We start from the raw sequence: 14,274 nt of genomic DNA, 5'->3' as shown, positions 1-14,274 counted from the left end.
AGAATGATTTGCCCAAAAGTCACACAGTAAGTCCAGATTTGAAACCAGGTCTTTCTAGCTCCAAATGCAGAACTCTTTAATTGGATAGAAATAATAAAAACAATACATAACATTTATATGGCACTTGTGTGCATTTTACTAAACGAGGAAGCTGAGGCAAATAGAGGTTAAACTTTCCTAAGGTCACAAATGAATTGTCTGAGGCAGGTTTTGAACTCAGATCTTTCTGACTCCAAGCCCAACACTCCAGCCACTTAATGATTTCATTTAGCAAAAACTTCCAACAATTAGAGCTCCTCAAAAGTGATGCAGGAGGAGCCAATAAGTGGTCAGTGAGTTGAAGATCCTGGATGGCCTGGGTTCAAAAATTACCTCAAACACTTTATAGCTGTGGGACCCTGGACAAGTCACTTAATCTCCATTACCTAGCCCTTACCACTCTTCTGTCTCATAACCAATACTTAATATCGATTCTATGAAGGAAACGGTTAAGAAAAAAGTGAAACGGGCTCTCTAGGTAGCTCCTTCCTTTCTCGCGGCTCCCCTTTTTCTATCGTCATGTTTCAAACTCACAGCACCCAGTCCTGGGGACCAGGACCAGAGAGTGGAGCCTGGAGAACAAAAAGGCGCAAGCGCAGAGGAATGGGCAGCAGACAACAGGTCCTGGGTGCTGGAGGAACCGGACGACCTATGGTGTTTGCGTCACTTCCGCCGGGGGCGGGTCCATGAGCACATCCGGGTCGCGCGCTTGGGTTTCTGGTGACTGGGGAGGCGGAAAGGCAGCGGGGACGACTGGAGGTACCTGACCGGGTCTCTAAGCCTCTTCGGCTCTCAGCGCTCAGCGGCGGAAGGCAATTTCCCCGCAGGTACTGGAGGAGCTGGGTCCGTGCCGGGGCTAAGAGAGAAGAAGAAACAGTGCGGTCCTACTTTCCTTCCCCTCTTCTAGGGGGCCTGCGGACGGGTGGCGCGGCTTTTTCTCCGGGCTCGGCTCACTGGCCCAGCAGCTGCCGCCGTCCAGTCTTGACTCGGCCCGTTAGCTCCAGGCCTGCGAGGGGGAGGGTTTGGGACGTCTTGCCGTGGGTGGGTTGTGCCCTCTTTCCCGGGCTGTGTTGGCTACTCGTGCGTGTGAGGTGTCCTCCTGCTTGGGAGTCTAGGACCCGCCGGGCCCACCTCCTAGAGCCCCCCAAGGCTTTCTTTTTCTTCAAACTACCGGACGATAACTTTAGTAGAGTGTTATCGTCCCGACTGTAAAGCGGTCCCAACTGCTGCCATTTTCCGTGAGTCCTCACTTGCCCAGCATAGTATTTTTCTCTTGTGGATGTGGAGTCAGTCATAGAATTTATCTACTATTCTGTCCCTGCAGTTTGAACGACGGGTCGTCTTTGTTGTTTTTTTCCTCCTTTGTGCTGGGAAGGGGTTCATCCCCGAAGCTTTTTTTCCTAGACTTATTTCCAATCAAGTGGCTTAAGTGAACTATTTAGAAAGGAAGTTTCCAAGATACAATTAAACAAACGTTAAGAGCCAGTACTGAACCAGACTTTGGGGAAGATGCAAAGTTTTGGTGAGACAAAATAGAGCTAACACTTTAATGGAAAGAAGATTCATTTTGAAAAAAATTTTTTGTGAGAGTATAAAGCATTCATATACTTGGATGAAACTGAAATCTTAGTGTCGGTTCTCCCAGCAGACACATATTATTAGCAAGTCACTTAACCTTGTTTTCTTCCGTTTCTTAATTTGTAAAATGAGCTGGAGAAGAAAATGGAAAACTACTTTCTTTGACAAGAAAACCCCAAGTGGGATCATGAAGAGTCAGACAGAAGGACTGAACAACAATAACTTTACAGGTGCAGGCCAGTTCTCTTATCTCCATTTTTCTTGCCCCAGTTCATTTTCCATCTGAAATATCTGTCAGAGTCCTTAATAGACCAGTTTAGTGGGCTGTCATACTATAGACCATTGACGTTTTTTATTCACTTATTTTTTTTCCAGAACAGATAGGCACAATTCTTAAGAGATCATTGATGTCATTTAGGAAGCTCCACAATTTAAGAGATCACATATTGTTTCCAGAATTTGATATAGTGGCCACAGTTTCATTTACAAAGAGCATGTGAGGCCAGCTAGGTGGCTGCATGAATAAGAGAACCAAGCCTAGAGATGGGAAATGGGAGCTCCCAGGTTCAAATGTGACCTCAGACACTTCCAGGCCATGTGACCCTGGGAGAATCTTTTAACCCCAATTGCCTATAGATTATAAGACAGAAGATAAGGGGGTTTTGTTGTTGTTGTTTTGTTTTTTAAACAAAAATCACCAAAAGAGAATGTGGAGCATCCCACCAAATATAGGGGCTTCATCTTCCAATTTGGACTTTGTACTGAACATTTTTAATGACACAGACAAACATCTTTGTTGAGCATGTTTCCATGTCAGGCCTTGGTTAAATATTATAAAATCAGGAAGTCATAGAATAAAGTTATTTCTTTTAAGAAATATTGACTGGGGAATTTCTTTGCCTGGCTCCCAGGCTTCTAAGCTCCAGGGTGCCATGGCTATCATGTTCTTTTGCTGTGTTTGTCTTCCATCCCAAGTGGATGGACCCTAATACTTGCCCTGAGGAATCTACCCCATGAAGAACATCCAGAATATCAGCACAGATGGAAAAGGAGGGAGGGTAGAGATCAACAAGAATGGCACTTGGCAATTTCTTTCTTCTCTCTTCTCCCTCCCCCTCTCCATCCATATATTAAAACTTAGACTTAATCTTTCCCTCCCTGTCTTCTACTGTTCATTCTTTCCATATGCCTTCTAGAACATTACTCTAACATTCCATTTCATTTTGGATTGCTTTTATCTTGTGGCATTTACTGAAAGTTAATTTTCTCCAGAAGATGCTATATTTTCCCTTTCCAAGGCAAACTAGAGCTTCTTTCACACTTCATATACTTATGGCTAGGAGAAAAGTTGATACAGTCTTTTTTTCATGTTACTATTCTCCTATTGTCTTCTCCCCAGTAAATTTAGTATCTGGCTTAAGAGTCAGAGGCAGCTGTAGGTGATACAGTGGATAGAGCACTGGGCCTGGAGTCAGTAAGACTGGCTGAAATCTATCCTCAGACACTTTCTAACTGAGAGCCTGGCCATCACTTAGTCTCAACCTCAGTTTCCTCAACTGTAAAAATCAAAGATAATGATAGCAACTATTTCCCAAGGTAGTTGTGAGAATCAAATGAGAAACTATTTGCAAGGTATTTAGCAAATTACCTGACACATAGATTTATTCCATTGAATCATTTTTTGTACTCTTTCCATTTGGAAAATCCTGGTTTCCCAAGTCTTCTATAGTCCCATAAACTCTTCTAGGCTACCTTACCACCCTCCTTCTACCCCTACCCCATAATATATCTCAGTTGCTAGAATAGTTTCCAGATACGGGTCTACATGCTCTTCAGAAATGACTCATAGCTTGTAAAAACATCATTTTTATTTATCTCAATTCAATTTTCCAGTCAGCATTAATTTTGTAGGCACTTGAGTGCCTGATATTTGCTTGACACTGGCTCTCAGACTTCTATCAGTTTAAGATTTGAAGCAGAATACAGTTTGGTAAATGGAAAAAGAACTGGACATAGAATCAGGAGATTTGAATTTGGAAACTTCATTTATTACTTGTGTGAGCTTGGATGAGTTTTATTTACTGAGTTAGATAAACCTGACATCTAAGGCCCCATCCAGCTCTAAATTTGTAATCAAACGCTTTAAAAAACCCTACCAAAACTGTAACATACATTTCAACAGATACTAAGATACCATCTGTGTCCAAAGCATAAAGTTTTTGGTTTTTTTTTTTATCTTTAGTGCCGTGGATATAGTTAAAACTTAAATATTTATTGAAATATAGACTGGTTATTATTGGTGGTGTTTTGTTCTTTTCAATTTTTTTTTCAACTGACCTATAATTTCATTGGTGTGGAGAACTCTTGACATGTCATAATGGGCATAAGGGTGAATACCTAATGGGAGACTGAAGCTAATAGATTGCATGAGCTTGGGAATTCTGAGCTCCAATTAGACTAAAGATGTTCCAATGTCTATATGAAGTGGACACTAATACTGGAGAGTGGGAGGTGGACCAGGCTGCCTAAAGAGCAGCAAACCAGGCCAGGTCAAAGCTTCCATGCTGATCAGCAATAGGATTGGTTGGTGAGGGGCCATAGATTTTCTAGCCTGGGCAAAAAGGAGACTAGTCTCAAAAAAAAAAATTTTTTTTTAAACTGCATATGTCAGGGGTAGCTAGGTGGCTCAGTGAATTGAGAGCCAGACCTAGAGACTAGAGGTCCTGGGTTCAAATCTGGCCTCAGACATTTCCTAGTGGTGTGAACCTGGGCAAATCACTTAACCCCCATTGCCTAGCCCTTACCACTCTTCTGCCTTGGAACCCATACACAGTATTGATTCTAAGATGGAAGATAAGGGTTAAAAAAAAGAATAACCCTGCATATGTCAGAGGCACTTTTGGTCCTATAATTTAATGATCTGATGCTTGTTTCTAATCCACTAAGCTTTGCCAGTTCACCATTATATGTCTTATAATCTTTATTCTTAATGTTAATTTTTATGTTCTTTAGGATATCCATGAAAACCTGAAATCTGTGGGCAGTTTCATAGCTGGATGATAAGAAAAATTGAATTCTTCTTAAGCCATGGCATATCAATTATATAGAAATACCACTTTGGGAAATAGCCTTCAGGAAAGCCTAGATGAGCTTATACAGGTGAGAAACAAATTTCAAGAACACATATTTAGATATTTTTACATTATCTCCTATCATTGGTATAGCACTTGGCACAGCTTTATCTAGCAAGTCAATAGCTTCAATATTTTCATTCATCTTTGATTTCATTGATGTGGGTTTTCCATCTAGCTCTTCTGGTGCTAACCCATTCATGCCTTTCCATCCTGTGCAATTTTTGTCCTCCCTAAATACTGAAAAGATTGACCTCATGTGTAGTGTTCTTCCTGTGAAGCCTTTTAATATTTTCTGGGTACCAATTGCAACCCATGGGCCATCCATCTGTTATCTTGTATTTTCACTACAAGATTAACTCACCTCCTTTACTAGCCACACAGTTTGCCTAGGGAATTTTTTCATTTAAAGGAATGGTAAAAGTTATACTCTGGCATAATTTTGTATTAAATTAATCTGAGTGTCCGTAAGTTGTATATCCTTAAAGTGATATGAATTTAGAACTGTCCTAGAATCAGAGTTAACAATATTACATATTACCACAGTCCAGTCCTCTTATAGATTAACAAACAAAGAGGTCAATTAATCTTACCTAAATTACTTAGTGTCAGGCAGAAGACTAGAACCTGGATATTTTAATTCCCTCATTGGTGACTTCAGCACCTCTCAAGGATTTATCATCACTGTGCAGACAACTCTAGGTGATTCCAGTACTGGTCTCTCTTGTAAGTTCCAGTCTTACATCACCAGTTGCTGACTGGACATTTCAAACTGGATGGCCCATAAATATTTAAAACTTAACATGCACAAAACTAAACTAACTATTTTTACTCTTACACTGACTTCTTATGAGAACTGACCTATTTCCATATTTTCACCACCATCATTCTAGTCCCTGAGCTTCTCAACCTCATGGTAATTGTCATCTTTTCATTTCCTCACCCCAAATATCGATTCAATTATGAATCTTTCTTCTTCCTCCACAGTTTTCAATCTCCTTTCTACTAATATAACCACCACCCTAGTTCAGGACCATATCACCTCTAATCTGTACTATTGCAGTAAACTGCTATTCAGTCAATATCATAAATGTAGAATCATAAGGGCCATCTAGTTCAAAATCTCCTTCGCCTGCCCCCTCCTGTTTTATAGATGAGGAAATTTGAGACTGAGGGAAGTGATATGCTCAAATTCCCATAGGTGGCAAGTATCAGAAGTAAGATTTTAATCTAGGCCCTCTTGCCCGAGATCAGTTCCCCTTTTCAGTTTATCACATCTTACCCTCTAATATATTCTCCACAAAGCTGCTAATTTGATTTTCCTAAAGTATAGTTCTGATCATGTGACTCCACTAACTCCCCTCAGACTGTTATCTCTAGGATCAAATATGAATGCCTCTTTGATATTAAATCCCTTCACACCTTGACCCTTATTATCTATGTTTCCAATTTTATCATATATAACTCCCCTTTTTTTTTTGGTCAGTTTGCAAGTCAATTTGTTATGCAATTCCATCTCCCAAATTTATCATCTATACATTTTTCCACTGACTGTCTTCCTCTTCATCTCCACCTTTTAAAATTCAATCTCACCCTTCAGCCTTTCTTGATCCCTTCCAACTACTGATGTCTTTCCCCTCAAAATTACTTTTTAAATAAATATATAACTTCTTGTCTTTCCTGATAGAATGTAAGCTCCTTGAGGGCAGAAACTTTTATTTTTGTCTTTGTATCTTCAGCATCTAACATAAACACTTAATAAATGCTTTTTTATTGATTCCCATATGTATAACAATATTGACAACTAAACATGATAGTCGAGTAATTTATGTCATATGAATGTAGAAAATTTTTGAGGGAAAAAAGCACCAGGGAAAATTTTTATATTTATAACTTTGTATATTTTCTTCTCAAATTGAGAGTTGAATCCAAATGTCTATATTTTGTCAGAAAATACTACATAACTATTTCCACATTTCACTTTTTACTTAATTCTATTATTATGAAATGAGAAACTTTGATGCACTTGGGGTGGTGGTCAGGAGGGACAGTGTGGGAGGCTGTCATTGTAGTAGAATTTTTGACTTACTTCATATAAGCCTTGAGCATTAATTCCTATACTTTGATTTATTTGGAATCCATAATGAAGGAAATGAATTGTGGCCTTTTTACTCAGTCTCAACAGATCACCCCCCAGCTTGCCCTTCAAGTCCTACTTCAGTTTGACAAGGCTATAAATTCAGCATTGGCTCAGCGAGTCAGGAACAGAGTCAATTTCAGGGTAAGGATACTTATCTAAACCTAGATTCTTGCACATTATTACACAGAGTGTTTTTAAGACCTTTACACACAATCTATCCAGAGTAAGGACAGAATTATGGCTGTATAACATTTTAAAAACTTGTGAAACACCTACAAACATTTCTGGTTGTTACTTTTTAGAAGAGCTTGCATAGTAGGCTCATTTTGTATAGGCACAGTTCTTTTAGGCTGTGTGTGTGTGTGTGTCAATATTGTCTATATTGTCTTTTTGTAACCAAGTTACCATTTACCCAGAAACCTTTGAATGGCTGTACAATCAAAGCTACTTCATGTTCAGTTTTTTAAAAAAAATTTGTAAGTCTCAGATATCCACACTTTGTAGAACAAGAAAACCAAGAGTCATCATGTGGCTTTTGTAAAAACTGCTCTTTTTTTCTGATTCCTTTATTCACCTAACTTGTGAGGAGGCCCAAACAGATGGTACTGGTGGCCCTCTTTAATCAGTTTAGTCATATCTGATTATTTAAACTGTTGTTAATATGTTAAAATATGAGTTACCTACAACTGAATAGAGATGGTCCAAATTCATTTTGACTCTAGATTCAAAATGAATATCACATAAGGAAGAATTTTTTCACTTTGTTATATAATATTGTCAAAGCAATATATTATATAGTATTGATAGATAATGCTGATGTGATTTTGTAGAATTTACTTTTCTATTGGATTTAAGTATTATTTTCCTGTATTTATTTGTGGATTTGCCTTTTAAGGGTAAATAATATGCCATTTCCCAAACTAGTGAATGAAAAAGTGCCTAAGCACAGTGGCCTGCATGCAAATATATTCAGTAAATATTTGTTGATGATAAAAGCATGCAGTCCCTTTTCTATGTGAATGGTATCCTAAAAGCTAAATGTTATTTGAATGTAATTGTGTCACTATAGCAAGTATCTTTATTTTCTTCAATGTGGCCATTTGTAGATCACAGTAATAAGTCTTAGGATGTTTTCTAAGGCCCAGAGCGGTTATTAAGTCCTTACAAATATTCCTTATGACAAGTTGACTAGATCATAGAGAAAAATGAAACAAATATTATCCACCTTATAGTTAACATTGATATGGCACTTTAAGAGATTCCAAAGTGGGACAGCTGGGTAGTTCAGTGGATTGAGAGCCAGGCCTAGAGATGGGAGGTCCTAGGTTCAAATCTGGCCTCAGACACTGCCCTGCTTTATGACCCTGGGCAAGTCACTTAACCCCATTGCCTAGGCCTACCACTCTTCTGCCTTGAAACCAAGACACAGTATTGATTCCAAGACAGAAGGTATGGGTTTAAAAAAAAAAGAGATCCCAAAGTATTTGACTATTTGAGTCTCACAGCAACCCTGTATGACCTTAAATACCACAAGTATCATGAATTCTGTTTATGTGTATATATGTATTTATACACATATATGTGAGGAAACTGAGGCTCAGAAAGATTATATCATTAACCTGTGGTCACTGAGGCAGTAAGTATCACAGAGGTTTGAACTTGTGTCTTCCTGGGTTCCCACTCTCCTATACTACATTGCTTCTCATTCTCTCCTAATGGCTTCACAATTACAAAAAGGCAAATCTAAAATAATTATATCCTTTTGGCCATAAAACTTGACCAATTTTGAATTCAGCCTATTTAAAGACATGCCTTTGTGTCATCACCTCTGGTGGGGAGAATTAGAGGTGTCAATAGTGTATAGGTGATAATTTCAGTAACTTCATTCATTAGTTGTTAAAATTCTACTTTAATACCTAGCATAGTGTTAGTTATATTGAAGCATAGCTTTTCTGATGCAATACTTTTGATGAGTGTTCAAGGCCATTTCACCCCCCAAAATATTGCCTCTAATTTTTTGAATTTCACGTGAATGAAATCATTTGACTGTTTGAAGAGGACTGGAATTATTTCTCTTGAACTCCATTTTCCATAATTTACATGTCAAAATTTGCTGAAAGTAGATACTCCAAGGTGAAATCTTTCTACCAAGTTCCTGGAAATGAACTGTTGGGTTTTTTAAGTATAAAAAAAAATTGAAGAAAGAACAATACTTTAGTCTCCTGCCTTTGAACAAAACCACTGTACTGTCTTGTGAAATTTTTGTTAGTAGGTAAAATTAAGGGGATGATTGTTTTTGCTTATTAAATACTTCAAAAATTATCCATTAAAATTATATGTTAAAAAGTACTTAATGTTCAAATTAAGTGTAACTTGTATTTATTAGGACATTTAGAAAGGAAAAAATTGTGAGTATGTACAAATTAGTACTAAAAATCACAAAACATTTAAAAATGTTTCTTGTATTACGATTATGCCAGCTGCCTTAGAAATTGGAACCAGTGAATGTTAAATTTTCCCTGGAAAATACATTATGAGAATTTATTTCAGTCACAGAAATGAAAAATGAAAATTTGTCAAGTTAAATGAAAGGTATGGTTGTTTTCACATATTAACACTATGCTTCAAAAATTGTCCAGTTTAATCCTTTAAATATTAAATATATATAGATATATATAATGATGAAATTAATCGCAATGTGTATAAGACATTATAAAGCAATAATTGTCTCTTTAATTACCTGCCTCTCTGTAAGTCATTGTGTCAGATGCATTTTGATCTGACATACCACATTCAGATTAGTTCTTATTATCTCTGTTAAAACCTATTCCCTCCCTCCCCCCTTGCAGGGTCAGGTGCACACAATTAAAACTAGTTTTCTTAGGTGTAAACTGTGAGACACCCTTAAATGTTTAGGTGAACTATATGCATTTCAGCCACATGAGGGCATTCAAGATGCAAACTTAAATCTAATATGTTTTTCTTAAGTGTTGTTCATACTATGTATTTTGGAACTTTGTGATTCTATTATTTCATGTCCTTGAATTCATGTCCTTGCAACTTTTAATTAACACAATCTTTTGTTTTATTTCTAACAATTAAATTACTAGGAAATATTCTTACTATATTTCTATTCTTTCCCTCCATTCCACCCTGCATTGATTCTCATGTTTTTATATCGGCATAGATTCCTTTATAGAAGATAGCATTGTAAAGAACTGTTTACTCAGAATACCCCATTTGCTTTTCAAAATTCTATTACCAAAGATGTGCTATTGATAACTGGAATAAGTTTAAGATCCTTCTAGTTGGGCTTTTAAACTTCTGGCCCAAAAAAGTCAACCCAATTTAGGAGAACAATCACAAAGGAGATCATAGGACTGAAGGAAATTCTGATTTATTTTCCTGCCTCTTCTCTACCCCTAACTTGCTAAACCCCCAAGCACCAATATCTTCCCTCCCTCTTCAGCATGAAATATAATGGATCAGTCAGAATGGTAACAGGTAGGATGAATGAATCAGATCAGTGGTTGACTTGAGTCTTAAGCTTTCCTAACATACTAGAAAAATGTTTAAACCCTTTCACTTGAGGACTAGGTATCAGAACAGTTAACATTGTTCAATATACCTTTATCTGAAGTTTTAAAAAAAGTACCACATATTAAATGTGAAAGGTCATCAGTTAATGTCAATTTGTTAAAGATAACTTACATTGATATTTTAAGAATCCTATTGGTCTGAATATAAACTGTACCCTAGAGAAAGATTTCTTTGAAAGGAAAAAAAAATTACATACATATATTGTCTGTGTGGTTATACTCAGTTATAAACCACACTCCAGTATTGTACAAGCTGAATTCTGGGTTGAGGGGGTGATGAGTAACCTTATAAAATCAAACATGAACTCTTTTGTTGATTTCTTCTAAATGGCCTTCATGAAAGGAAGGTGAATCTTTTATGGTGAATGTAAATGTTTTCTTTTAAAGGGCTCTCTAAATACGTACAGATTCTGCGATAATGTATGGACTTTTGTATTGAATGATGTTGAATTCAGAGAGGTGACAGAGCTTATTAAAGTGGATAAAGTGAAAATTGTCGCCTGTGATGGTAAAAGTAAGTGTTCAGCTGTCTTTAAAAAAAATGTTCATATTTTATTAGTAGTAAATAGCTTATCAATGCCATATTTCAAATACAGACATATCTTTGGAAAACATTATTGCTCTATGAAATCCAGCTTGCCCTTTGTTCCACACATTGTGGCAGTTATCTGTCCCGAAAAGAATAAAAGAAAATAATGAACAGATAGTGTTTTCTTGTGTTCAGAGATGGAGGATCTAGTCTTCACTATAATTGAGCTTTCTGTCTGTTTAGTCCGTGTTGTAAATATCTATGCCATTCTTCACCAAATACTCTTCATATCTACTTTAGATGTGCATTTTTTACATGAACCACATTATTATCACTGAATTGTTTTATGTTTCAGTTTCAGTCACTTAATGTTCTTTTATCTTTTTTTGGTTACTTATTTTTCAATATGAAAATATGTTTTTCAGGGTTGACTATACTTAACACCTTTGTGTGGAACACAAAACCATTGAATTACAAATATAGTTTCCTTTTATAAATAGTTAATAGCCAGGTAGCCCATAAATCAGGAAAGAGAAAATGCACAACAATTAGTTAGAAACAAGTAATTACTATGTTATTTTACAATTCTCTATATAATGAAAAATACTTGTTTACATTATAGATTTACTCCAAATAGTAAATTTAGTTTAAGGAAACTCAGTACAGTTAAGTGATAAGTTGCAATGCTTTACAGTCTCCCATTAGTCAGTTTTCCTCTCCTGCTATACTTCATATTTATTTTTATTTGAATATTTTGAGTAGAGATAGAAGAGCTAATGTGTGACTCATAATTTTATAGCAAAGACTGTGACCTTCCTGTAAGTACATTATTGAATAGCAAAAGAAAGAGAGGAATAAAGTTCATAGTCTTTGAAGAACAGATGTCTTTCTGACCTCAGCAGCATTCAAGAAAACATTCCTGTTTTTTCAATGTTTATTTTTTTGTTCTTTGTGTTACTTTGGTGACATGTAGGCACTTCATTAGAACATAAGACTTTTTGAGGCAGAGAATATTTCATTTTTGTTTTTGTAGCCTTAGTGCCTTGCCTGGTATCTGTGTGTGCCTGGCAATAAAATATATATGTGTATTTTTATTATTATATATTACATATATATGCATATATATATATAATCTGATAGATCAGAAATATCTATCAAATACATCAGAGAATTTCTAAATTTTTAGAGGGAACTTTTTAAAAATATAGGCTCATATGTCAGAATTGGCTTCATAACTTTTGCCTTCATCAAGTTTCTCTTGTTTTGCTAACTCAGAATAATTTCACTGTCATAGTCTATTACAACGAAAATGATTTCACAGTATGGATGAATAGAATAACATCTCATTTTCTAAAAAAAAAGTAACTTGTCCAACAACTTCAACTCCTTTAAAAATATTCAAAAATCAGAGCATAAGACCCTCCCCCCATGTACTAAAGATTATGTACTTTATTCATAGTATCTTCCTATCATCTAGAGTCTTGTTGATATTATACACATTTCTTACAGAAATAAGAATGTGCTTTTCAACTTAGAAACAGCAAAATTAAGATGGGTTACTTAGAGATACAACTGAGCTCAAGGTGTGATAGCTGGTAGCAAAGAAACAAACAAATATAAAAAGAAAGACAGCATCTTAGGTAATAGTGGAGCAGCTAGGTAGCTCAGTGGATTAAGAGATTAGAGGTGCTGGTTTCAAATTTGGTCTCAAATACTTCCTAGCTGTGTGATCTTGGACAAGTTACTTAACTCTCATTGCCTAGCCTTTACTGCTCTTTTGCGTTGAGACCAATATATATTATTGATTCAAATACTGAAGTAAGGGGAGAGAAAGGAGTAAAGCATTGAAGACTCACCAATGAAGTGATATTCATAATGATCCTAAGTATTCAAAAAATGTTTATTTTGATTAACGTAGTCTTTTAAAGAATGATAAGAATTATGAAACATTATTTTCAAATAAATCTCCATTAAAAAAACAAACTATCTGGGTAAAAGGAAAATAGATCATATCACTTTCTTGCTCAGAAACCTTTAATTCCCCTCTGAATAAAAAGTCTCAATTCCTTAATTTAACATTTTGCCTCCACAATCTGATTCTAGCCTTCCTTTCCAGCTTAATGTACCCCCAATACACCTCTTAAGTTTTTGCAACACTTTTTAATTGCTATTCCTGTATCCCTGCTTTTGCAGTGACTTCACTGACTCTTTCCACTTCAGTGATCTTTCCCTCCTCAAATTACGAACAGTGTTGTGTATTATTTGACTACTAACTTTTTCAGATGTAATGAAAAATTAAATGTTGATCTTTTTATATACTAATCTGGACCATTGTAATTTAACAACTTAAATTATAGACTTTTTTGGTCAAAAAATGTTGAGATGAACTTAAAAAATGTAAATAATACATAATTTTGAAAGGAGAATGTTAAAAACTGATTCTTCACAAATGCAAAACTACTGTTCACTGAAATGTTTACATTAGATTTCATTCAAGACATTTTATCCACCTCTAACAATGAAAGTTGTTTTTGACAAATTATATAAATTCTTACTGCCTTAAGGCTTTTTTCCTTAATATCACCTGTTTCTTTGAAGAAAGTTGGGAGTTTTTTCTACTTTGTTAAATATTTAAACATGAAAATCAAGTTGCTCTGTAATTCCTATACTAAAAAAATTGCATTTGTACTTTCTACCCCATCCTGCTCTGTTTTTTAGACACTGGCTCCAATACTGCAGAATGAATAGAAAAATGGATTGTCTGCCATTTTCTGTTAATATGCAGCACTTGTGAAGAGAAGCAAGGAAGAGACTGTTTAATTTATTCTAGCAATGCAGATATACGACTACACTGTGCTAGACTATCTCTGAGAATGCTAGTAGAAAGCATATTTCTGTAGTGTTTTACATCACCTTTATTATACAGCATGAAAAAAATACCTTTTTTAAATGACAAATCAAAAGTTGTTGCCTTCTTATGAACATTCTTTAATAAACTTATTTAAAAACTCTGTGTGAATTAATAATTATTAAAGATGTCTTGATAATTAGAAGATAATGGGCAGATGTCTATTCTGAAATGGTATCACACTGTTATTTTCTTCAGTGTCCTCTTAGCTTCACCTTAGAACTTCTTAAGAAAGTTTCAGTAATACTATAAATAAGTTTGGGTAGAATTTAAAGTAAAATTCATTTTAATTCTGAAGAAAATTCTTTTTCTCTCTGAAAAGAATAGCCTGTTGTTAAAATCTGATTGGG

General features: G+C 35.7%; 1 protein-coding gene across 3 annotated transcripts; it reads left to right on the top strand.

Moving 5' to 3' along the window:
• The first annotated feature begins 709 nt into the window (after nucleotides 1-709).
• GTF2A2 (general transcription factor IIA subunit 2) lies at nucleotides 710-14,027 on the top strand. Of its 3 annotated transcripts, XM_056807901.1 has the most exons (6): nucleotides 710-866; nucleotides 1,750-1,847; nucleotides 4,630-4,776; nucleotides 6,925-7,029; nucleotides 10,875-11,001; nucleotides 13,735-14,027. In XM_056807901.1, exons 3-6 carry the CDS (start codon nucleotides 4,705-4,707, stop codon nucleotides 13,758-13,760), a joined length of 330 nt encoding a protein of 109 aa, XP_056663879.1. In that variant the 5' UTR covers nucleotides 710-866; nucleotides 1,750-1,847; nucleotides 4,630-4,704; the 3' UTR covers nucleotides 13,761-14,027. The 3 variants fall into 3 exon arrangements, with proteins under 3 accessions (XP_056663879.1, XP_001374038.1, XP_007479568.1); XM_001374001.4 differs by lacking the exon at nucleotides 1,750-1,847; XM_007479506.3 differs by lacking the exons at nucleotides 710-866; nucleotides 1,750-1,847 and adding an exon at nucleotides 4,059-4,204.
• Nucleotides 14,028-14,274: the final 247 nt, after the last annotated feature.

This window comes from Monodelphis domestica, chromosome 1 (assembly GCF_027887165.1).
Source record: "Monodelphis domestica isolate mMonDom1 chromosome 1, mMonDom1.pri, whole genome shotgun sequence".
NCBI classification, from domain to species: Eukaryota; Metazoa; Chordata; class Mammalia; order Didelphimorphia; family Didelphidae; genus Monodelphis; species Monodelphis domestica.
Note: the sequence above shows the minus strand (reverse complement) of the source record. Positions and strands in the feature narration are given on the sequence as shown.